This window comes from Carcharodon carcharias, chromosome 4, assembly GCF_017639515.1.
Source record: "Carcharodon carcharias isolate sCarCar2 chromosome 4, sCarCar2.pri, whole genome shotgun sequence".
Taxonomy (NCBI): Eukaryota; Metazoa; Chordata; class Chondrichthyes; order Lamniformes; family Lamnidae; genus Carcharodon; species Carcharodon carcharias.
In genome coordinates, this window is record NC_054470.1 from 200,680,743 (window position 1) to 200,707,349 (window position 26,607).

A 26,607-nucleotide genomic window follows, 5' to 3' on the forward strand; every position below is an offset into this window, starting at 1 on the left:
GTTGACCAATCAACATTAATTACTCTCAGGTGACTATCAGACTGCCCTGGAGACTCTGCTCATTGCTACAGCACCACCTCTCCTGCATTTAGCTGTTTGCAAAGATATTTCTCCACACCTACTCCCCCATGCATACTCCCTCTTTCTCATAGACAGACAAAATCACACCCTTTACACACTCGTTCGATCTCATACACATACTCATGCTCTCCCAGATACACCTCACCCACTCTTGTACACACTCACAAGCTGGAAATTCTGCATGAGTAACTCAATCCTGACTCCCCATAGCCCTTTTTTTATTCATTCACAGGATGTGGGCATCGCTGTCTAGGCCAACATTTATTGCCCATCTCTAATTGCCCTTGAAAAACTGAGTGGTTTGCTAAACCATTTCAGAGGGCATTTAAGAGTCAACCACATTGCCGTGGATCTGGAATCACATGTAGGCAAAGGCAGGCAAAGATTGCAAATTTCCTTCCCTGATTACAGAAGTAGGGAGGCTTCAATTGTACAGGGAATTAGTGAGACCACATCTGGAGTATTATGTACAGTACTGGTCTCCTTATTTAAAGAAAGATGTAAATGCATTAGAAGCAGTTCAGAAGAGGTTTACTAGACTAATACCAGGAATGGGCGGGTTGTCCAATTAGGAGAGGCTTAACAGGTTAGGCTTGTATCCACTGGAATTTAGAAGAGTAAGAGGCAACTTAATTGGAACCTTTAAGATCCTGAGGGGTCTTGACAGGGTGGATGTGGAGAGGATGTTTCCTCTTGTGGGAGAATCTAGAATTAGGGGTCACTGTTTAAAAATAAGGGGTCGCTCATTTAAGACAGAGATGAGGAGAATTTTTTTCTCTCAGAGGGTTGTGAGTCTTTGGAACTCTCTTCCTCAAAAGGCGGTGGAAGCAGAGTCTTTGAACATTAAGGCAGAGTTAAATAGATACTTGATTAACAAAGGGGTGAAAGATTATCGGGGTAGGCAAGAATGTGGGGTTACATTCAAATCAGCCATGACCTTACTGAATGGCAGAGCAGACTCGAGGGGCCGAGTGGCCTACTCCTGCTCCTAATTCGTATGTAAAGGGCCTTAGTGAACCAGATGGGTTTTTACGACAATCGATAATAGTTTTAGGGTCATCATTAGGTTTTTAATTTTAGGCTTCTATTGGATTCAAATTCTACCATCTGCCATGGTGGGATTCAAACCTGGGTCCCTAGAGCTTTACACTGGGCTGGATTTTCCCCTCGTCAGGCAGGCACGGTGGGCAGGCTCAGGAGTGACCACGAGATGGACCGCCGCTCACGATTGGGCTCCAACTGCGATTTCATGCTGGTAGGCCAATTAACAGCCAGCATGAAACGCGTGCTAAGAGCGTCAACACTGCCGGGGTGGGGGTGCGGGAGGAGTGTGAGAGTGGAAGTCTGCACATGTATGTGGGAGCACACACTTAAAGCTCCCTGAAGACACAGAGCTGCCTCAGAGAGCTGAACAATTTTAAAATGAAAATTAAACATTTTGCAAGTGATATAAACATGTCCCCACATGTCCCTCTTCATGTGACTGAGTCACATGTTAAAAAATGATGTTAAAAAATTTGTACTTTTTTTTTAGTAACCGTTGGAAACCTCATCCCGCCCATGAATGAGGTTTCGTAAAGAATGCAAAGGCCTATTTACCCGCCCGCCAACTGAATGGCTGAGCTGGCAGCAAAAAATACAAATCAATGACCTGTTTGAGGGCCTTAATAGGCCTCTTAATTGTCGGCGGGCATGCTGCTGCCTCTCATGCGCTTCCACCAACAAAAGATCGCAAGAGTGCGCAATGACATCGGGAAGCTCGCACACCCCATAAATGAATAAATAAATAAATACACACACACGCTCATACAGACACAAACACACACTCACACGTAATCACTCTCTCACACAATCACTAAAGTGAGAACACATTGAGAAAGTATAAAATTTGTTGCTATTTTGTTCCAAGGTTTCTGTATTCAGGGAAGTGTCCAGACAAATTATCAAAGGTAATTTCAGGTCGATGTTCATCTTCAGATGTAAATCAGTTCTAATTTGATTTGCATTACTTTAGTTATGATCTCCAAAGAGACTGATAACTTTTAAAAAGAAATTCAAACTTCCTGTGAATAGCTTTTACTGTAACAAACAAACACTATTTCAGTAAGCAACTTATACTCTAAAGTATAGAACAGAATTTTTAACATTTAAAATGACCAAAAATCTCCTTTACACTGTCCTTTACGTTCAATTCTCCCAGAACCAGTCCAAACTGAATCTTAGCTCCCAAGGGTTTGCTTCCATTCTTTTTTTCCTTTCCCAGCAATGGTAACTTTTCACCCCAGAACTGTTTTTCACTGTGCAGGTTTCCCTGGAGATTCTCCCTATGGCTTAAGCTAGACAAATCTTCAAACCTTGTTTTAAATCCTTACAGATTTGATCTTTTCAGTCTGAGGTTGAACTCCCTCCCGCATTTCCACGCGATGAACCTTAGAGACCTGTCGCCTCCCACTGCTCCCTCTCTCTCTCAGATTCTGGCAGACTGCACTGTCTTTAAAATTCAGAAACATCTATTAGAAAAGTCTTATTTTTGATCATGCAAAGGCTTCTTATGCACCTTTGCCATCTCAAATACTATAAGAGCATAAGACTATAAGACATAGGAGCAGAAATTAGGCCATTCAGCCCATCAAGTCTGCTCCGCCATTCAATCATGGCTGTTAAGTTTCTCAACCCCATTCTCCCGCCTTCTCCCCGTAACCTTTGATCCCCTTACCAATCAAGAACCTATCTATCTCGGTCTTAAATACACTCAATGACCTGGCCTCCACAGCCTTCTGTGGCAATGAATTCCAATTAAGGCCCACCTAGTGTGAAACATGCGTGGCAGCACTCATCGCTGCCTGTGGACGGGGGAGGAGGACAAGACCACAAGTTCAAGCATGTGTACAGGGGCACGCTGGAAAAGCTCCGTGAGGCAGAGCCACACATGGTCAAATGCTTCCTTGATGTCAAGGGCAGTCACTCTCACCTCACCTCGGGAGTTCAGCTCTTTTGTCCATGGTTGAACCAAGGCTGTAATGAGGTCAGAAGCTGAGTGACCCTGGTGGACTCCAAACGGGGCATCAGTGAGCAGGTTATTGCCAAGCAAGTGCCGCTTGATAGCACTGTTGATGACCCCTTCCATCACTTTACTGATGATCAAAAGTAGACTGATAGTGCAGTAATTGGCCAGGTTGGATTTGTCCTGCTTTTTGTGTACGGGGCATACATGGGCAATTTTCCACAAAGCTGGGTAGATGCCAGTGTTGTAGCTGTACTGGAACAGCTTGGCTAGGGGTGCGGCAAGTTCTGGAGCACAAGTCTTCAGTACTATTGTCGGAATATTGTCAAGTCCCGTAGCCTTTGCACTATCCAGTGCCTTCAGCTGTTTCTGATATCAAGTGGAGTGAATAGAATTGGCCGAAAACTGGCATCTGTGATGCTCGGGACCTCCAGAGGAGACCGAGATGGATCATCCACTTGGCACTTCTGGCTGAAGATTGTTGCAAATCTTTTGTTGGGCTCCCCCATCATTGAGAATGGGAATATTTGTGGAGCCTCCCTCTCCAGCAAGTTGCTTAATTGTCCACCACTATTCATGACTGGATGTGGCAGGACTGCAGAGCTTAGATCTGATCCATTGGTTGTGGAATCACTATCACTTGCATACTGTGCAGTGGTCACTCCTACTGATACTTTAGTCGACAGATGCATCTGCGGCAGGCAGGTTGGTGAGGATGACGTCAAGTATGTTTTCCTCTTTTCAAGTACGTTATCCTTTCAGATCGGCCAGTTCAGTCAGTTATGGTGCTACCAAGCCACTCTTGGTGATGAACATTGAAGTCCCCCATGCAGAGTACACTGTGTGTCCTTGCCACTCTCAGTGCTTCCTCCAAGTGGTGTTCAACATGGAGGAGCACTGATTCCTCAGCTGAGGGAAGGGGGGGGTACGCAGTGCATGGTAATCAGCATGAGATTTCTTTTCCCATGTATGACCTGTTGCCATGAGACTTGAACTGTTGGTCAAAGGGTAAGTCAGGTCAAGCATAGGGCAGGATATGAAAGAAGGTCACCTGAGGTTATTATGGTACACCACATAAATTAATCAAATAGTCTGATTTGTTGTGTACTGTGGTTTTTTTTATCTAATGACGTGTGAGCTCCAAAACAATGCAACGGAAGCAGTGATGGTTGGTCATTTCATTAAACCAACAGCAGCAAATTACAAGAAGAAATTAATGAGTGTCTAGAGAATGTAGCAGAGAGATATTCACAAACATTTCATGGTGTAACCAAGGCCTCTCTATGAATTTTACAGATGATTGGTTGTGGAATTTTGTAAGTTCCTAGGCCCATTGGACTCTTCATTCATTTATTTCTCAGTGATCCTCCCTTTCAACCAATCCAGGATTTGGGGAAGCTCCAGAGGGATGGAGAGAAATTCTGCCCTAGTGAGACTCTGTCCCCACCAAAAGGAGAATTCCAGCAACTCAGTCACTGAAGAGCTGTGGACAATCTTGACATTCTCCAGCTCAGAAACGATGCTGTACAGTCAGGTCTTTGCGCTCATTGTTTCCATGCACCCAATATATAAGGCACTGCCTGAGTCGCGATCACAATGTACCCAGTGAATTGCAACTTGCGCCGATTACAGCTTTCCCAGGTCAGTCAAGGAACACTCTGAATCAAGGGGTCAGCCAGTCAAAAACCATTTTCTATGATTGGTAGGGACACTAATGGCTTTGAAAACACTTAAATACTTGACGACAGTTATTTCAGGTTTTGCCAAGTGACCAGCAAGTCCTGCCAAACACCTGCTCAGAGGCAACCAGGGATGGGCAAAAAATGCCAGACTCGCAAGCACTGCCCATATCCCAAGATGGCCAGCCTTCCATCTCTCACCCTCAATAAATTTGACTTTATTCAAAATTTTGCTTGTTTGCGTCTGAACACATAATAAGTCCTGTTCATCCTCCGCCCCTGTACTTGCTGAACTATATTGGCTCCTGGTCCAATAATACCTTGGTTTTAAGATTCTCTTCCTCATGTTCAAGTCCCTTCATGGCCTTACGTTTCCTGAAGTCTTAAATCGGCCCTATATTTCTCTTCCAATATCTGTGCACCCCCATCTCTGGTCTTTTGAGCATTCCTGATTTTAATTGCTCCTCCATTGGTGGTTGTACCTTCAGCTTTCTAGGCTCTGCCTCTCTAACTATCTCTCCTTCTTAAAGATACTCCTTAAAACCTATTTCCTGTCATATTATGTGGCTCGGTGCCAAATTTAATCTGATTACATTCCTGTGAAGCGTCTTTGGGGGTTTTACTGTGTTAAAAGTGCTGTTTGAATGCAAGTTGTTGTGGATGTGTTTGAGATTTCTTTTTAATTTGGTAAAGCTCCTCCTACCAAAACTGTATTTGTTTTTTAATGGATTTTAGAAACCAAATTCCCCTGTTCAACCTCCTTCCTTTCAGATTCTCAAATAAGATCATGTGTAGTAGATTGGAAAAATGGCAAGAGATTGACATTGCCAAGTCTCTGCCCAATTTATCCATTGCACGGATTTATGGGGTAGGAAAGCAAGGACTAAAATACCTAATTAAACACGGGGGAGCTTCACAAAGTATCAATCTGGGGCTGGGCAATACCCTACATACCATTTCCTGACTTTACAGAGTGTAGGCCCATTTAAACCAGGGTAACTAGTTAGCAGTAAGTAAATAAATTTGTTTAGAGGACACTTTAACCACTACTGATGGAATTTTTAATTTTTTTAATTCATTTATAGGATGTGGGCATCGCTGGCTAGGCCAGCATTTATTGCCCATTCCTAAGTGTCTATGAGAAGGTGGTGGTGAGCTGCCTTCTTGAACCAGACCTTAAGACCATAAAAGCATAAGGTGTAGGAGCAGAAGTAGCCCATTCGGCCCATCAAGTCTGCTCCGCCATTCACTGAGATCATGGCTGATTCCACTTTCCTGCCTTTTCCCCATAACCCTTGATTCCCTTATTGATTAAAAATCTGTCTATCTCAGCCTTGAATATACTCAGGAGTCCAGCCTCTACAGCCCTCTGCGGTAAAGAATTCCACAGATTCACTACCCTCTGAGAGAAGAAACTCCTCCTCATCTCTGTCTTAAATGGGCAACCCCTTACTCTAAGATAATGCCCCCGGTCCTAGAGTCTCCCACAAAGGGAAACAATCTTTCAGCATCTACCCTGTCAAGACCCGAAAAATCTTATATGTTTCAATAAGGTCATCTCTCATTTTTCCAAACTCCAATGAGTACAGGCCCAACCTCCTCAACCACTCCTCATAAGAAAATCCCTCCTTACCTGGGCTCAACCTAGTGAACCTTCTCTGGACTGCCTCCAATGCCAGTATGTCTTTCCTTAGATAAGGGAACCAAAACTGTTCATAGGTGCGGTCTAACTAGTGCCTTGTATAGTTTCAGCCAAACTTCCCTATTTTTATACTCCATTCCCTTTGAAATAAAGGCCAACATTCCATTTGCCTTCCCTATTACCTGCTGAACTTGTAAGCTAGCTTTTTGTGATCCATGCACGAGGACCCCAAATCCCTCTGTGCTGCAGCTTTCTGCAGTCTTTCTCCATTTAAATAATATTCAGTTCTTCTATTCTTCCTGCCAAAGTGCATAACCTCACATTTTCCCACATTATATTCCATCTGCCAAGTTTTTGCTCACTCACTTAACCTGTCTATATCCCTCTGTAGACTCTTTGTGTCATCCTCACTACTTGCCTTCCCACCTATTTTTGTGTCATCTGCAAACTTGGCAACAGTACATTAATTTCCCTCATCCAAGTCATTAATATATATTGTAAATAATTGTGGCCCCAGCACTGATCCCTGTGGCACTCCAGTAGTTACAGGTCACCATCCTGAAATTGCCCCCTTATCCATCTTCTATTAGTTAGCCAGTCCTCTATCCATGCTAATATACTACCCCCAACACCATGGGTTCTTATCTTATTAAGTAGCCTTATGTGCGGTACCTTATCGTACACTTTTTGGAAATCCAAATATATTACATCTACTGGTTCCCCTTTACATATCCTGCTTGTTACCTCCTCAAAGAATTCTAATAAATTTGTTAGGCATGATTTCCCCTTCATGAAGCTATGTTGACTCTGCTTGATTAGATTGTATATTTCTAATTGCTCTGCTATTACATCCTTTATAATAGATTCTAATATTTTCCCAATGACAGGTGTTAAGCTAACTGGCCTATAAGTTATCTATTTTTTGTCTCCCTTCCTTTTTGGAAAAGGGTGTTAAATTGGCAGTTTTCCAATCCTCTGGGACTTTTCCAGAATCTAAGGATTCTTAGAAGATTACCACCAGTGGATCCACTATCTCTGTAGCTACTTCCTTTAATATCCTAGGATGTAAGTCATCAGGTCCAGGGAACTTATCGGCCTTTAGCTCCATTAGTTTCCCTAGTACCTCTTCTCTAGTGATACTTATTGTATTTATTTCCACCCCCCACTTTTGCCCCTTGATTATTTAGTATTTTTGGAATGCTATTAGTGTCTGACGCTGTGAAGACTGATGCAAAGTATTTATTCAACTCCTCTGCCATTCCTGGTTCCCCATTATTATTTGCCCAGCCTCATTCTCTAAGTGGCCTTTGTTCACTTTGGCGCCTCTCTTCCTTTTCACATATTTAAAGAAGCTCTTACTCTCTGTTTTCATATTATTTGCTAGTTTGCCCTCATAGGTTACTTTCTCCTCTTTTTTATTTTTTGGTCATCTTTTGTCAGATTTTAAAACTTGCCCAATCCTCTAGTTTACCACTAGTCTTTGCCACATTGTGGGCTGAATTTTCCCCCCGTCGGGGAAGAAGTTGAAGGGCAGGTGCGCACAGGCATTCTTCCAATTGGCGCCCCCAATTGGAGGCGCAGCGCCATTTTACATGGGTGGGCCAATTAAGGCCCTCCCAGCATGATGTCTGCACAGAAGTGCTATGTGCTCCTTGTGCAGGTGGGGGGGCAAATCCCAAAATCAAGAGTGCGCTCTTTCACACTTGCGCACAAATGAGCTCACTCATCTCCCTGAGGCTGAGTGGGAGATCGGCTCAAAATGTACAAAACCTAAAAATAGAAAAGTAAAAATTCCCCTAACATGTCCCCTCATGTGACAATTTCATAACTGTCACAAAAACTTTATTAAAATTTTTAAAAACCTACATGAAACCTCATCCTGCCCGTGGATGAGGTTTCATGCTTTGTCTAGCTCGCTCCAGGGTGCCTGGCCTGCCCGCCAACATAAAGGTTGGTCGGGCAGGTCCTTTACTTATATAATTGACTCTGCCAATGGCCTCAATTGACCAATGACAGTTCGGCAGGCACGTAGCTGATTTCGCTGCGCCGCCTTCCTGAAAATTTAAATGGGGCGCAGTGACATTGGGGGATCCCCCTGACATCACCGTGCATCATCTTACGCGTCGGCGAGTGGGCCCAACCTCCCCGCATCATTTTACGCATCAGCGAGTGGGCCCACCAACCCCCCCAATCACCAACACGTAAAATCCTGCCCTGTATGTTTTTACTTTCAATTTGATACTATCCTTAACTTCCTTGGTTAACCATTGTTGGTTTCTCCTCTTCCTAGAACCCTTCATCCTCACTGAGTATATCTTTGTTGTAAGTCACGGACTATTTTCTTAAACATCTGCCATTGTTCATTAACTGTCTTTTCTGCTAAACTCCTTTCCCAGTCCACTCCAGCCAACTCTGCCCTCATTCCTTTGTGATTACCCTTATTTAAGTTTAGCACAGTTGTTTCCAACCCAAATTTCTCACTCTCAAACTGAATGCTAAATTCTACCATGTTATGGTCACTGTTTCCTCAGAGATTTTTTACTCTGAGATCATTTATTCAACCTGCCTTACCACCATTACCAGATCAAAAATAGTCTGATCCCTGGCTGGATCCAAAACACATTGTTCTAGGAAACTGTCCCAAATACATTCTATGAATTCTTGCTCGTGGCTGCCTCTGCCAATTTGATTTCCCCAATCTACATGAAGATTAAAGTCACCATGAATAGTGTACTGCCTTTTTACATGCCCTCATTATCTCCTGATTGATTCTCTGTCCTACAGTATAGCTACAGTTAAGGGGTCTATAGACTACTCCCACCAGTGTCATCTTCCCCGTGTTATTTCTTACCTCCATTCACATGATTCTACATTGTCCAATCCAAGATAATTTCTTGCTATTGTAGTTATTCCATCTCGTACTAACAAAGCTACCCCACCACCTTTTCCTTCCTGCCTGTCCTTTTGAAAAGTCACATACCCCTGAATATTTAGTTCCTAGCTTTGATCTCCTTGTAACCATGTCTTTGTGATGGCTATGGGATCATACCCACTGCAGTCCACGTGGTCTAGGTACACCCACAATGCTGCTAGGGAAGAAGTTCCAGGATTTTGACCCAGCGACTGTGAAGGAACAGCAATATAGTTCCAAGTCACGATGATGAGTGGCTTGGGGGGGGACTTCCAGATGATGGTGTTCCCATGTTCTGCTGCCCTTGTCCTTCTAGATGGTAGCAGCTGTGGGTTTGGAAGGTGCTGTCTAAGGAGCATTGGTGAATCCCTGAGATCCCCCTTTTCATCATTCCTACTACAAATTGATTTCCCAATGTAATTTCTTCTATAGCATAATTCCCGCTATCAATTGTTAATAAATCAATCCAACCATATAGCTGGAGACTGTGCTCATGGATCTGGCAGTGTGATGGGGCAATGCAGTGGACATCCCACATATTCTGCAATGAGTCTCTGGTGTGGACTCGATGGGCTGAACAGCCTCCTTGAATACCGTAATGACTTGATGAATTAGGTTAAGTGTTAAAGCAAGACATTACATTGGATATATGGCACAGACACAGGCCATTTGGCCCAGCCAGTCTATGCTAGTGTTTATACTCTATTCGAGCCTCCTTCCATGTTTCTCATCTAAATCTACCATCATTACCCTCTATTCCTTCCTTCCTCATATGCTTGTCTAGCTTCCCTTGAAATACATCTATACTATGTGCCTCAATCACTCCCGCAAGTTCCGCATTTTCACTGCTCTCTGGGTGAAGAAGATTCTTCTTAATTCCCTATTGGATTTCTTGGTGTTTATCTTATATTGATGGCCTCTAGTTGTGCTCTTCCCCACAAGAGGAAACATTCTCTCTGTAACTACTTTGTCAAAACCTTTCAGAATTTTAAAGACCTCTATTAGGTCACCCCTCATCCTCCTTTTTTTGTGAAAGAAGAGAGCCAACCTGTCAATCCTTTCCTGATATGTATACCCACACATTTCTGGTATCATCCTTATAAATCTTCTTTGCACCCTCTCCAGTGCCTCTATATCATTTTTATAGTGATAACCAGAACTGCACGCAGTATTTGAAGTGTGGTCTAACCAAGGTTCAACACAGGTTTAACATAACTTTCCTGCTTTTCAATTCAATCTCTCTAGAAATAAAACTTAATGCTTGGTTAGCTTTTTTTATAGCCTTGCAAATCTTTGGCACAACTTTTAATGTTTGATGCATTTGTACTCCAAGATCCCTTTGTTCACATGTTAATCTGTACATGGTGGTGAACAAAAACACAAGTTTCAGTTCATAAGCTAATCATATAGAAACTCTGTCCTGCTATAGACATGAAGGCAAGTTGAAAAAATGCCCCAAACTACAACAAGCATCCCAGACTATATCATGTTTGAGTTTTTTCCATTTCAGACACCGGCCATTACTCTCCATTTGCAAAAACAGAATTACCTGGAAAAACTCAGCAGGTCTGGCAGCATCGGCGGAGAAGAAAAGAGTTGACGTTTCGAGTCCTCTTGACCCTTCAACAGAAATGAGTGAATCTAAGGAGAGGGGTGCACCCCTCTCCTTAGATTCACTCATTTCTGTTGAAAGGTCAAGAGGACTCGAAACGTCAACTCTTTTCTTCTCCGCCGATGCTGCCAGACCTGCTGAGTTTTTCCAGGTAATTCTGTTTTTGTTTTGGATTTCCAGCATCCGCAGTTTTTTGTTTTTACCTCTCCATTTGCTAACTGATTGCTAATTTTGGTCAAATGATCACTTAAATGGACCAATGCACAACCAAGACATGGCTGAGAGTGGTCCAACTTCATTTTGTGTAGGACTCTTGCAGCTAACTGGGGGCAGGGGGAGGTTTACATCCTATCAGCTTGAGTTATACTGCTCCCAGAAGTGAAAACAGAGTGGGTTAAATCACTACACCATGCAGTGCCTCAAGGTGTGATTTCAAATCAAGTGTTATCTGAGTAGGCTCTGGTCATCATACCGATAGCTATCAAAGAGTACGAGAAAATGAGAATTTATATTTACAGTCTATACTGTAATTATTCAATTGAATGTAGTCAAACAAATGTTTCCTCTATTATATTTCCCTTTTGGAACTTTGGTTACATTAAGATTCACGGGGCATCAGTCCCCTCTAATGTAGTCCATAGATTGCTGCAATGCCAGTTTTGTGGGAGTTTGCTGCACACAAATTGGCTACCACATTTTCTACAACAGTGACTATACTTCATAAGCATTCCATTAGTTGTAAAGTGCTTTGGGACACCCGAAGCTGTGAAATGTGCTGTAGAATGTGGTAGTCATTCTAAGAATAACATTAAACTCAGCCAGGCAGTAAGGGGAAGGGTTCATGTTCCATTTACACTTCCCTTGCCAAATATTCCTTCTTCTTGACAGCCCAACAACGGAAGAGGATGAAAACTATGATGACGTCCAAAGTGTTGGGCCACCACCTCTTCCACCAATGAAACCAGAAGGTAAGGATTCATTCAAACCAAGGATTCCTGAAAGAAGTGAGAGTGTGAAAAAAACAGAAGGTGGATAAAAAAAAACTGCAAATGGGGGCTGGAGAATACAGCCAGTGAGAAACTGGCTTTTTGTCTCTGCATTAAAATCCAGCCTAAACTGAAGGATTGAAATACTCTAAGTTCTGACTATGGGGACTTTTTTTTCATTCTCAGAATGTGGACATCACTGTTGGCGAAGCCAACATTTATTGCCCGTTCCTCATTACCCTGAAACAGTGTCAGTGGCAGTTAAAAGTCAATCACATTGATGTAGAATGAGTTATGGGTAGTCTCATTCCAGTCCCCTTCGGACACTGGACACCACCAAAACAACATTGTCTCTAAGTTGGCACTAATTGGCACTATCAAACCAAGAGGTTACAGATTGGTTGGAATGAGAAATGGAAAGGGGAAGGCGATGGCGTAGGGTTTTTATCGCTGAACTAGTAGTCCAGAGACCCAGGGTAATGTTCTGGGGACCTGGATTTGAATCCTGGAATTTGAATTCAATAAAAATCTGGAATTAAAAGTCTAATGATGACCATAGAACCATTACCCTTTGTCATAAAAAAGCCATCTGGTTCGCTAATGTCCTTTAGGGAAGGAAATCTGCTGCCCTTACCTGGCCTGACCTACATGCAACTCCAGACTCACAGCAATGTGATTGAGCCTTAAATGCCCTCTGAACAAGGGCAATTTAGGGATGAGCAATAAATGCTGCCTAGCTAGCTACATCCACATCCCATGAATAAATAATTTTAAAAAAGATGCCACAGAGATATGATTAAGCAGGGCTGAGGCATGCTGTTGGCGTGGGAGTTTCTCTCTGCATCTGACTAGTTTGTACCAGAATGTGTAATGCTGACACTGGTTCCATTCCATAGTACTCATCTCAATTAACACATCTTTTTTTTAACATTTTAAAAATGGTATTTGCAGAAAACTGAAACCAAAAGCAGAGAATATTGACATAGATAGACAACCACACAATGCAGGTACAGACATTCAAACAGATATCAAGCTATGTAGACAATTAGATAGATAAACAGGTGGAGAGACTGGTACAAAGACATGCAGTCCGAAGAGTGAATCTGGAACTTCCAATTTGAGCAATCTGTACTATTTGTTATTCATTTATATTTTTCTTCCATGACTTTTACCATTTCAGATCGAAGGATTCAGGCAGCTTCCAATAATCCTGAGGAGGTAAGATTTCTATTTATTTTGTGATTCCAGAGTCCTAGTAATGCAAATAAAACAGATCATGCTGGAAATACTCAGCAGGTCAGGCAGCATCTTTGGAGAGAAACAGAGTTAACATGAGTCAAGATGACCTTTAATCAGAAGTGAAGAAAGATAGAAATGTAAGAATTTTTAAGACAGTAAAAGGGGTGAAGGTGCAGAAAGAACAAAATGGAAGGTCTGTGCAGATGCAGGTGTAGGTGTGATAGAGACTGTGTGAGGGCATTTGTGAGGAGAGTATGTGTTTATGTTGCGAGTTTGGATACATGCATGTGTGTGTGTGGGGGGGGTGGTGTTAGTGTGTCAGGAGGGTTGTGTTGTGGCAAAGGATAAAAATAAATGTTAATTTAAAATCAGAGAAAATTGTTTTCCTTTATTTCAGAAAGATGAATCTGATGGAGAAATGTATGAAGATTTGGACAACTACAGGTACAATTTAACCTTTGAACTGAATTATTTGTTCTTGTTATTTAGGCACAATGTATTCATTGGAAATTCCTTGTTAGCTGAGGGTAGATTCAAACATGTCGGACTGGAGTCATGTATGGGCCCAGACTGGATTTGGGGTGCTGGCTTCTCACCATGGGAATAGGAATAAGCCAGTTAGAGTCTCTACAACAATGTGGCTCATCTGGGGATTACAGCCAGAGCCAAGCCCATGGCACCATGACTGGCTCAGCTGTACAGTGGCGTACCAAGAAGACTAGTAGAGGAATAATGATAGGAGATTCAATAGTTAGCGGAATAGTCGAACGTTTCTGCACCTGCAGATGTGAATCGAGGATGGTACATTGCCTCCCTGGTGTCAGGGTCAAGGAAGTCACTGAAGATTGCACGTGTGCAGGATGACACTGGGATGCCTGAGGTCTCGCACTATTTTACGCCCGATCGAGTCAGGCACACACCCACCCGCGAGGCGTAAAGTTCTGGCCATACATTTATACACAATACAGTTGCAGCTGGCCAGGCTGTTTAGTCTGTGAGTTAGTGGGAAAGTACAAGATGTATGAAAAACAAAATACAACTGGAAAACAGCTCACACCTATCAGCTATAGTGACTACATCTCAAGCAAAACACATCTAGGAAAAACAATAGTATATGTATAGGCCAAGGGTATAATAGCATAAATACAGTGAGAGAGAGATAGCTTTCATGAATATAACTTACTTTATAACTCATATTAACCATATTAATCCTTTATTCCCCACATCAGTTACCATATACATGGTTGAGCATCATGTGACAATACACACAGCACTGCCAACTTTGCAGCTGTGATTGAAAAGAAACAGAGTGAGAGTTACAGGGCGGGTAGGAAGGGAAAGAAGCATAGAGCAAAAAGGTCAGATAAGAGGGGTAAGGCAAGGGGAAGAGCAGGTAAGGGGGAGTTGAACTAATTGGGTATCTTTATACTACTCTTGTTAAATAAAGTCTCTGTGAAATAAAACATATTTAATGGAGATGATGAAACAGAAAAAACAGAAACCTGTGAGATAAACACAATCCACTGTGGTGGCACCAACCATTTCACAATCCATACTGCAATACATTGTATGCTTAAGCGTTATTGTAACATCTGTTGACACAGTTGGTTTTATTTTGAATGCCCTACTCTAAGGGCGGGATTTTCTGGCCCTGCCCACTGCCAGGATTGTCCGGTCCCATCGAAAGACAATGGGCTTTTGGCTAGCCCGCAGCGGGTCCAGAGAATCCCGACCTAGAACTTGAACGCATAGAATCACAGAATGTCAGGGCCAGCTCTTTATTAGAGATATCTAATTGCCCCACTCCCCTCTTATTTCTCCATAGCCCTGTCATTCCACTGAAACTGCATTCTCCACATTCTAAGGCAATGGATTACAGATCATAACAAGTCATTGTGTAAAATAAAATGATTCCTCATATCACCTTTAGCTCATTTGCCAAACACCTTAAATCGGTGTCCTCTGGTTACTGATCCCCCCCTCCTACTAGAAACAGTTTCTTCTTATTTACTCCATCAAAGTTATGAATGATTTTGAACACCTCTATTAAATCTCCTTTTAACCTTTCCTGCTCTAAGCTTCTGTGGTCTCTCCACATAACCCAGACTGAAGTTCTGTCCCGAAGTCTTGGTCAACATTCCTCCCCATAACAAACACCTTTAAAACCAGTCAGTTGTCACTTATCTTACTTGCAATTATAGGGCCTTGCAGAATATCACAGGCTGCAGTTCTAACCTATATTTTTTTAATTCATTTACGGGATGTAGGCATCACTGGCTAGGCCAGCATTTATTGCCCATCCCTAATTGCCCCTGAGAAGGTGGTGGTGAGCTGCCTTCTTGAACTGCTGCATTCCTTTTTATTGACTTTTTTTAGTGGTTTGATACAACTGAGTGGTTTGCTAGGCCATTTCAGAGGGCATTGAAGAATCAACCACATTGCTGCGGATCTGGAGTCACACGTAGGCCAGACCAGGTAAGTCCAGCAGATTTCCTTCCCTAAGGGACATTAGTGAATCAGATAGGTTTTCACAACAATCGACAATGGTGTCATGGTCATCACTAGACTTTTAATTCCTGATTTTCATTGAATTCAAATCGATGGTGGTGGGATTCACACCCGGGCCCCCAGAGCATTAGCCTGGGTCCTGGGATTATCAGTCCAGTGACAATACCACTATGCCACAGCCTCCCCCATAACAAGTTATAAACAGGTTGTGTAATAACTATAAGGAAAGTTAAAAACAAAAACAAAAATACCTGGAAAAACTCAGCAGGTCTGGCAGCATCTGTGGAGAGGTAAACAGTTAACATTTCGAGTTCGCATGACTCTTCAACAGAACTAAGGAAAAATAGAAAAGGGGTGACATATAAACTGGTTTAAGGGGGGGGTGGGACAAGAAGAACTGAATAGACGGCCAGTGAAAGGTGGAGATTGCCAAAAGATGTCACAGACAAAAGATGTTGAAGGTGGTGATATTATCTAAAGGAATGTGATAATTGAGGGTAGAAAGCAGGATGAGCAAGGTACAGATAGCCCTAGAGGGGGTGGGGTGGGGTGAAGGAATCAAAAAAAGCTAAAAGGTTGAGATAAAACAATAGATGGAAATACATTTAAAAATAATGGAAATAGGTGGGAAAAGAAACATCTATATAAATTATTGGAAAAAACAAAGAGGGGGGAAATCGGAAAGGGGGTGGGGATGAACTCAATATTCAGTCCAGAAGGCTGTAAAGTGCCTGGACAGAAGATGAGGTGCTGTTCCTCCAGTTTGCGTTGAGCTTCACTGGAACAATGCAGCAAGCCAAGGACCGACATGTGGGCATGAGAGCAGGGTGGATTGTTGAAATGGCAAGCAACAGGGAGGTCTGGGTAATGCTTGCAGACAGACCGAAGGTGTTCTGCAAAACGGTCACCCAGTCTGCGTTTGGTCTCTCCAATGTAGAGGAAACCGCATTGGGAGCAATGAATGCAGCAGACTAAATTAAGGGAAGCGCAAGTGAAATGTTGCTTCTCTTGAAATGAGTGTTTAGGCCCTTGGACGGTGAGGAGAGGGGAAGTAAAGGGGCAGGTGTTGCATCTTGTGCGGTTGCATGGGAAGCTGCCGTGGGAGGGGGTTGAAGTGTAGGGGGTACTGGAGGAGTGGACAGGGTGTCACAGAGGGAACGATCCCTACGGAATGCCGCCGGGGGGTGAAGGGAAAATGTGTCTGGTGGTAGCATCATGCTGGAGTTGGCGGAAATGGCGGAGGATGATCCTTTGAATGCGGAGGCTGGTGGGGTGTTAAGTGAGGACAAGGGGGACCCTATCATGTTTCTGGGAGGGAGAGGAAGGTGTGAGGGCGGATGCGTGGGAGATGGGCCAGACACAGTTGAGGGTCCTGTCAACCACTGTGGGTGGAAAACCTCAGTTAAGGAAGAAGGAGGACATGTCAGAGGAACTGTTTTTGAAAGTGGCATCATCAGAACAGATGCAATGGAGGCGAAGGAACTGAAAGAATGGGATGGAGTCCTTACAGGAAGCAGGGTTTGAGGAGCTGTAGTCGAGATAGCTTTGGGAGTCGGTAGGCTTGTAATGGATATTGGTGGACAGTCTATCACCAGAAATTGAGACAGAGAGGTCAAGGAAGGGAAGGGAAGTGTCAGAGATGGACCACGTGAAAATGATGGAGGGGTGGAAATTGGAAGCAAAGTTAATAAATTTTTCGAAGTCCAAACGAGAGCATGAGGCAGCACCGCAGTAATCATCGATGTACCGGAGAAAGAGTTGTGTAAGGAAAGTTACCCTTCTATTCTATCTGCAATTTCAATTCCTTACACAATGTCATCTAGTTTAAACAGAAAGGAGCCATGAACGCTAATTACATGTTGTATTGATGATTGCTCTGTTACTCTTCAGCATTTGGAGATCGGGCAGCTCTTATCCTGTCTCCTTGTTCTCACATTGCCACAATCTTCCTTTCCGAGGTGGAATTTTTAAAAATTCATATTGTGGGCATTGCAGGCATTGTTGGGATTTTTTGCCCATTCCTAGTTGCCTTGAGAAGGTGCTGGTGAACTTTCTATTGTAACCACTAGTGGCTTATTAGCAAATATTTTCCCTTGATTAGGCACGGCAGTATTTATAAATATGCCCTTTTGTGCCAGGTCTACACAAGTGGTTCAGTGAAAGAAATCCAATAGAGAATTCGGAAGCATTTTGAACACCTCTGTTAAATCTCCTCTTAACCTTTTCTGTTCTAACCCTTGAATTATTGCTCAAAGATTTGTTACATGATTTATTTCCAGATCCTTTTTATCCCCTGCACAAAAAGCCTTCAAAGAAGACTTACATGTAGGCCAGACTGGGTAAGCACGGCAGATTTCCTTCCCCAAAGGACATTAGTGAAACTGTTGGGCTTTTACAAGAATCCAACAGCTTTCTGGTCACTTTTGCTGGGACCAGCTTTGTACTGTCCACTGATCTGGCTTTGGATAGAATGTTCTTTACAAAGAATTGCATAGGATATACAGCGCAGCCATTTGGCCCAACTAGTCCATGCCAGTCTTTCCTTATCTAAACCTACCATCCTAACCCTCTATTCCCTTCTCCCTCATATGTCTAGTCTTGTTTCCCCTTAAGTACATCTACATTATTCACTTCAGTAACTCCCTGTGGTAGCGAGTTCCACATTCTCACGACTGTGCGAAGAAGTTTCTTCTGTTTTCCCTATTGGATTTCTTTGACTGATGCACTTGTGTAGACCTGGCACAAAAGGGCATATTTATAAATACTTCTGTATCTAATCCTGGGGAACTATTTGCTATTGAAGCTTTCATGGAATTTCATTCAATGAAACTTCAGCCCTAATCCCACATACACTCTGTCCAGTCTTAAACTCTCTCCTTCTAAAGCAAGGTAGTCATCTAACTGTTTTCCCTAGCCTGGCTTTCAGTCAAGTGTAATCAAAGACACCATGTCCCTGACCCTCTACCTCCTGCTCCAACTCTTGCCACTCAATATAATCTTGGATCGATTCTAATTAACCCCTTGAACCCTTGCTCAGAGGTTTGTTACATCATTTATTTCAATCCTTCTTATCCCCTGTACTCAAAGGTCACTGAAGGAACTGAAAGAACAAGAGAGGAGAAAGGAGAAGGAAGATAAGAGACGACAAGAGCAAGAGAGAAAAGAGCAGAAAGAGAAAGAAAAGAGAGATCTGGAGATGAGGAAGAAATTCAAGGTAATGAGCATTATTCCTAAAGAGTACCATCTGATGAGCTCAAAATAATGTATATTAAATGAGAACTGATTCTTAGAAAATGAGCCACCTCTCAATTGATGCTTCTTTCTCTCTGTGAAGGATGTCCAATGGATACTAGAATCATACAATCATACATACCATTCGGCCCATCTACCATGTGCCAGCTTTCTATTCAATTGGCCCACTATCTTGCTCTTTCCCTATCACCCTTCACAATGTTTTTTTCAAGCATGTATCCAATTCCCTTTTAAAGTTATTAATGCATCTGCTTCAATCATTCTTTCAAGCAGTGCATTCCAGATCATAACAATTTGCGTAGTTAAAAAAATTCCTCCTCATCTACCCGTTAGTTCTTTTGCCAGTTACCTTATAATTAAATGGCCAGAAACCACTATCTGCTTGTGCACCATGTCCTTCTTCTATTAGTTTGGCCAGAAATCCCTGCTTTTTATTAATTCATTAGATGTGAGAAAACGTTGAGTACATCTACACTTGATAATCAACAAAGTGGAGAGTATTCTATCACACTCCTGACTTGTGCCTTGAAGATAGTCGATAGGTTTTGGGGAATCAAGGGGTGAGTTACTGGTCACAGAATTCCCAGCTTGTGAGTGTGTATGAGAGAGTGTGTGTGTATGAGAGACTGTGTGTGCATGAGAGTGAGTCAGTGTGTTTATGTATATCAGCTTCTAAAGTGTTGTTGGAGCTGCACTCATCCAGGCAAGTGGAGAGTATTCTATCACACTCCTGACGTGTATCATCTAGACTTTGGGGGGCCAGGAGTGAGTTATACATGCAGAATTCCCAGCCTCTGATCTGTTCTTGTTGCCACAGTATCTATGGGGTTAGTCCAGTTCCGTTTCTGTTCCTGTCCTACTGATGTGGCGAAATAACCCTTTCTTTTTTGGATTCTTGCCCTTCCTGAAAATTGTGCTGCATGCATGCCAGACTCCAGCTCCATCCTGCACCTAACATCCTCCAAAGTTAGTGCTGGTAATCAGGATGTCCCCAACCTTGTCCTCATCTGATCCCCACACAATCGCACCTATGGGAACTTCTGAGCAGTGGTCACTAGGCAGTGGTCAAGAGCAGTGGTCTGGGTGGAATGTTACCCACTCAAAACCAAGGGCAATCCAATTGAAAGAATCAGTTCAGCTGGCACAGTCCAAGGGAAACTTCTTGGGCTAAATGACTCAGATTTCACCATGACACAACATGGTGGCAGCAGTGGTATATAACAGGTGCCATTTTAAATGATGACCTCAGAACAGGATCCCAAGGTACGAGAAACTAAAAGCTGAAGCCTAACCACTAGACATGCACCTAAGAAGAAAACTTGAAGAAAGTTAAAGAAGCTTCACTACAGGCTTAGAAGTTGAGGAATCCACCAGAGTGAGTGGAAGTCCATTGCAAGATCCCCGAGTGACACAGAGTAAAAAAGAAAACAACTTGGTCAGATCGCAAAGATGGGTGACGACAACTACAAAAATTGCAAGACCCCTGATTGAGGAGAGCAAAAAAGACTGCACAGATCACAAGTAGGGTGTGCAACACTGCAGAAAATTGCAAGACGCTGAGTGACACAGAGTCAAAGGACCTGGACAGTTCACAAGAAAGTGAGCAAAAATACAAAAAGGAAGCTGTACTCATATTTTAGAATAGGTGGCAGTCCCATAGCTCAGCATATCTGTAGGGTAGCTGGAGGAAAGCTGCAACACCAGCTGGCACCATATAACATGGGGTGGCCAGGATGAAGTAAAAAAAGTTAAAAGACAAGCAGAGCAGAAGAAGCTGCAGAGTAAAAAAAAAGAGGAAACGCTGCAGAGTAAACAAGAACCTGCTCAGTATAACAAAAAAAATCCCAATCACAGCAAGCAGAGCAAACAAAAAGAAGTGGTGCAGCTTTAAGTTTAAAAGAAAAATGGGCCTCAACTGGAACACAAGCCCACAAAGTCTCCCAAACTGCAGGACATAAAAAAAGAGAGAAAAGTTCCTGCAGCGGTTCTTTTTTAAAGAAGAAAAAAGTTTTAAAAGTTTAGAAAGATTAAACAAAAACCACGATTGCCAGGGAACCCGTCAACATTGGAAAAGCATGGGAAAATTACTGGGAGAAAACCGACAGGCTGCAGACAGTCTGAATAAAAAAACAGTTACTGCACAGTTAACCCTAAAGGAGCAACAACATTTAAAGCTGTAACTAAGAGAAAAAAATGGCTATGAACTGCAAATTAGAAGAGCCAGATGCATTTTTGCTATGGAAAGTGCTAAATTAGGCCCAAGAATGAGATTCTTGGAGAAAACAAATTTTAGTGTACAGGAGAAATACAAGATTAGATAAGCAATCAGAATGAGTGCAAGCCGATAAATTATAATTCACCTTTGGTTCATTTGATGGTGGAGTACTCCGCAGCCAGTGTATAGATCAAAACTTGGTGACATTTGATGAGATATTAAAAGACATTGACAGACATGTTAAACTCTAAGTTATGGAGAGTACAGACCTTAAAAGAAGGTCTAGCATACCCACAATAGAGCGCTGAGGGCAACAAGAGATCCCAGAGGGAGGGCTACTCCCAATAAAGTGCCGAGGGCAACAAAAGACCCTAGAGAGTGCACAACAGGAACAAGAGACCCCAGAGAGAAGGCAACAAAAGACTACAGAGCAAGGGAGACAAAAGATCCCAGGATGAGGGCATTGAAAGACCTCAGTGAGATTTTAGGGAGTTAGGAAGGAAATTGAAAAGTAGGACCTCAAGAGCAGTAATCTAAGGATTATTCCCAGTGTCACTGCAGGATGGGGATTTTGAGCTGATGCGTACACCATCCCCCTAGGGAGACTGTTTCACATTTTTTTCTTTGTGCTTTCTGATGGGATGAGGGCATCACTGGCAAGGCCAGCATTTGTTGCACATCCCTAATTGCCTTTGAACTGAAAGGCTTGCTAGGCAGTTCAGAGGGCAGTTAAGAGTCAACCACATTGCTGTGGGTCTGGAGTCACATGTAGGCCAGAGTAAGATAAGGATGGCAGAGCCATGTGGGCTTTTACAACAATCAATGACAGTTTCACGGTCACCATTACTGAGACTAGCTTTATATTCCAGATTTATTAATCAAATTCAAACTCCACCAGCTGCCACCGGCTTCTGAATTACTAGTCCAGTGACATTACCACTTCACCATCATCTCCCCTGGGTACTGACCACTCCCCTCACTGAAAATAGCAATCACTGTATCCCTCAACCTTCTCCTCTGCATTGAGAAAATGCCCAATAATAAATGATTAATATAGCTCACAAGTTTACTTCATCATCCATCATTGGGCCTCTGAGGGCAGCTCAAGTACCTCTGTTAAGGGTGGGTGTGGTTGCACCAATCTGCTTTAGGACTAAACAGTTTGGATCTTTGGGTGGGAAGTTTTTGGAAAGTCGATCTCAATCCTTTCCTTAACCCAACCACTCGCCAAATGGTTTCAACTTGCTGGAAGGTTTCAAGATGAGAATCTGCTCCAATGGGTGGTTGGCTGAAAAATGTCTTATCTTCTATTTAGCTCTCAGGGGCGATTGAGGTGATCCAGAATGTGAAGGTCACGATGGATTACAAAGGTGGAAAGAACGAGCTGTCGTGCAAGCAGGGCGAGTGGCTTGAGGTCATCCGTATCACAGACAATCCTGAGGGCAAATGGCTGGCCAGGTCACTGGATGGTTCCTGTAAGTACAGTGATGCTAAAACAAAACAACTTATGCTTATATCGTACCTTTAGTGTAGTAAAACATGACAGGAGAGAAATCAGACAGAAATTTAGCACTGAGCTGTGTGGACAGGTGATCAAAAGTTTGATCAAGCTGGTAGGTTTTAAGGAACATCTTAAAGGAGGAAAGTGAGGTAGAGAGATGGAGACGTGTAGGAAGGGAATTCCAGAGCACAGGGCATAGGCAATGAAGGCATGGCCATCAATGATGGAGCGATTAAAATTGGGGATGCTCAAGGGCCAGAATTAGCTGAGTGCAAATATTTCAGAGGATTGTAGGAGGTTACAGAGATAGAGAGGATCGTGGCCATGGAGGGATCTGAAATGAAGGATGAGTATTTTAAAATCAAGGTGTTACTTGAATGGGAGTCAATGTGGGTCAATGAGCCACGCTGTAGAGGGTGATGGGTGAAGGGGACTAGGTATGGCTTAGGACACAGGCACCAGAGTTCTTTGGGCGAGCTAAAGTTTTCAGAAGGTAGAAGATGAGAGACTAACCAGAGGCATAGATGAAAATCCTAGTCAGAAATTTTATAAACAACGAATGAATCAGCCTATTTCTGTATTTTTGAAACAATTACTAAAATTCTGAGTCCACAGCATATTTAAGTGGGACCAGGTGTGAAACTGAAGTTTTCGGGTCAGTGAGTGAGGGTCTGTTGGTGGGACTGCTGAAAATCATCATTGCATGGATGGCAGCTATGGGTACTTAAGATGTTTGTCAAATCAATAAGAAAGAACATGTGTTATGCCGTTTCTTGACTTTCATGACCTTAGGGTATCTCAAACCAAAGCACTTCACAATCAATGAGTTACTTTTGAAGTTTACTCACTATTTTAATGTTGGAAACACAGCAGCCAATTTGTGCACAGAAGACCCCTATAAACAGCAGTTTGGTAAAGTTTCCAGATCACCTGTTTTTGTGACACCCCATCCCCATGAACCCCATCCTGCCATCCCTTACCTTTCTCCAAGGATACTATGATGTACCCTGGTGAAAGCCCAAGTGAATTACCGGCAGCAGCCACTGCTCCCAGTTGCACTGCTGGTAATGGAAAGCTACAGGCCTCTGATTGGCCAGCAGCCCTTGGGGACAGGAGTTCCACCATAACTGGGGGAAGTACTGCAATTAAATGTCTCCCGAAGCACTGGGAGCCCCAGCGGCAGGGTTCCCGCTGCCAATTATGGATTTAATTCCCTCGGGGCTCCTGGCAAAGGGGTTGGCAGGGGTGCCACCAGTTTTGGTGGCGGATGTTGGGCCTCCTGCCGCCCTCACTAAATTCCACCTTGTGTGACAGTTGCTTCAAATAAGGAGATAGCAGTCTGATTAAAGCAGATCTTTTTGTGAATGACAAAGCCTAGAGTTATAAACAATGAAAAATCTGCCTTGCAGGGAAGAACAGCTGGAACTTGCACTGCATTCCTGATAGTTCAACATCTGTGGCAGATTCTGTGGAATTTGTCTCAGCTGTCTGCACCCTTGCTTCTAGGTCAGATGATCATGGATTTGACTCCCACTTGAACTCAAGTTCATGCACATGAGCTGATATTCCTGAAGGAATGCTGCATTGTCAGAAATCCCACACTTAGAATTATAGCCCTGGCTCAGTAGGAAGCACTCCCACCTCTGACTTAGAAGGACAACAACAATTTGTATTTATATATTGCCTTGATGGCATAAAATGTCCCTTGGCACTTGACAGGAGCGTTATGAAACAAAATTGACACTGAGCCACATTAGGAGATATTAGGTCAAAAGGTTGGCCAAAGAGGTAGGTTTTAAGGAATGTCTTAAAGGAGGTGAGGCCTTGGAGAGATTTGAAAACAAGAAGGAAAATTTTTAAAACAAGGCGTTGCTTAACCAAAGCCAATGTAAGTCAGTGAGCACAGGGGTGATGGATGAACAGAACTTTGTGCAAGACAGGACATTGGCAGCAGAATTTTGGATGACCTCACATTTATGGAGGATAGAATGTGGGAAGCCAGCCAGGATTGCATTGGAATAATTGAGTCTACAGGTAATAAAGGTATGGATAAGAGTTTCATCAGCAGATGAGCTGAGGCAGAGTGTTAGATGTTGTTATGGAGGTGGAAATAGGCAGTCTTAACAATGGCACAAATATATGGTTGGAAGGTTATCATGGAATCAAATGTAACAGCATCAGACAGCTGCCAGGGAGAGAGATGGAGTTGATGGCTAGCAAATAGAGTTTGTAGCAGGGTCCGAATTAGACAACATCCACAAACATTCCGCCCTTCACCACCAACGCATAGTAGCAGCAGTGTTTACAAGATGCACTTCGGGAATCCACCAAGGCTCCTTAGACAGCACCTTCCAAACCCATGACCACTACCAATTAGAAGGACAAGGGCAGCAGATAGATGGGAACATCACCACCTGGAAGTTCCCATCCAAGACACTCACCATCCTGACTTGGAAATATATCACCGCTCCTTCACTGTCGCTGGGTCAAAATCCTGGAACTCCCCCCCAACCCCCACCCCCCACCCCTGGCAGCACCATGGGTGTAACTACACCACATGGACTGCAGTGGTTCCAGAAGGCAGTTCACCACCACCTACTCAAGGGCAGCTAGGGATGGGCAATAAATGCTGACCCAGCCAGCGACGCACATATCCCATAAATTAATAAATAAAAATTATCTGATTTGCTCTTGTAAATAGCTGACATGGACACAACGGGCTAAATGACCACCTTTTATACTGTATTTTCAAATGATGTCGCTGAGGGTCAGCATGTAGATGAGAAATAGGAGGGGCCTTGTTAACCCTGTTTTCTCTCTTCAGGTACTGTCCCCTCTTTCAAATCTCTAGTCATCACTCTTCTCCTCAACCCTTGATCATCCATTCTTGCAAACCACTGCTCCATCTTCAACCTCCCTTTCCTCTTGAAAACCTTGAATGAGTTGTTGCCTTTCAAATCTGTTCCTATTTTTCCCCAAAACTCCATGTTTGAATTCCTCCAATCAGGTTTCTGCCTCTGCTGCAGTACCGAAAGATCTCTTATCAAAGTAATTTAAAAATCCTATGAGCCAAGGCCGAAATGAGGTCAGCAGCTGATGGCCTTGACAGAACCCAAACTGAGCATCAGTGAGCAGGTTATTGCTAAGCAAGTGCAGCTTGATAGCACTGTTGGTGACCCCTTCCATCACTTTACTTTTGCATCTCTGACAGTGCTGCACTGTGAGAGGTGCCATCTTTCAGATGAGAAATTAAACTAAGATCCCATCTATTCCCTCAGATAGATGTAAAAGATTCCATGGAACTATTTTGCAAAAGGACTGGAGAGATCCCCCCAATATCCTGGGCTCAATAAACATCACTAATGCAGGTTATTACCACATTGCTGTTTGCAAGAGCTCGCTATATGTAAATAGGCTATCATGTAGGTAGGTCCCTGGTCCCTGGACTATTGCCTCTCTGTGGCAACTGGAACTCATCATCATTAGAGAATTAAACCGCTGTAGGAGTGTCCTGGTTACCTTGATGCCACAATGCACTGGATCTCTGCAACATTGTGATTCCTCTATTAAACAACTGTTTGTCCATCCTCTCTTTTGCAGATGGGTACATTAAGGTGACGTGTGTGGATGTCAACTATGATGAGATAAGGAAGAAAACAGGCATCAGGCCAAAGGAATCCATGCCCATCATGCAGCAACCAGTCCAAGATCAGGAACTCTATGATGATGTTGCACCAAACGATGACACGTAAGGAGAAAGGAACCCCTCATGCAGGAACTAGACTTTCAACATTCATACATTTCAGTCCATGCGTTTTATCTCCTGTTCCCCCTGATCCACAAGGAAATTAATCAATTAATTACCTTGAATAGCCATTTTTGGTCCCAGAGCCTCTTTCCATGCTATCTTCATCCGGCTTTCCCACTCTGGCTGGAGCTAAAACTGAGGCATGCTTGGGTCCTGATCAGCCTGTGTA

At 43.1% G+C, this 26,607-nt stretch overlaps 1 protein-coding gene across 4 annotated transcripts in view; it reads left to right on the forward strand.

Annotated features, from left to right (window-relative positions):
* The window catches only part of LOC121277472 (FYN-binding protein 1), a 205,771-nt gene that overhangs the window by 118,380 nt on the left and 60,784 nt on the right, over positions 1-26,607 (forward strand). For all 4 annotated transcript variants that reach the window (XM_041187001.1, XM_041187002.1, XM_041187004.1 and 1 more), the window contains 6 exons: positions 11,818-11,897; positions 13,096-13,133; positions 13,552-13,598; positions 18,750-18,876; positions 22,445-22,604; positions 26,231-26,378. In XM_041187001.1, coding sequence (XP_041042935.1) covers positions 11,818-11,897; positions 13,096-13,133; positions 13,552-13,598; positions 18,750-18,876; positions 22,445-22,604; positions 26,231-26,378 — 600 coding nt within the window. The remainder of the gene's footprint in view (positions 1-11,817; positions 11,898-13,095; positions 13,134-13,551; positions 13,599-18,749; positions 18,877-22,444; positions 22,605-26,230; positions 26,379-26,607) is intronic.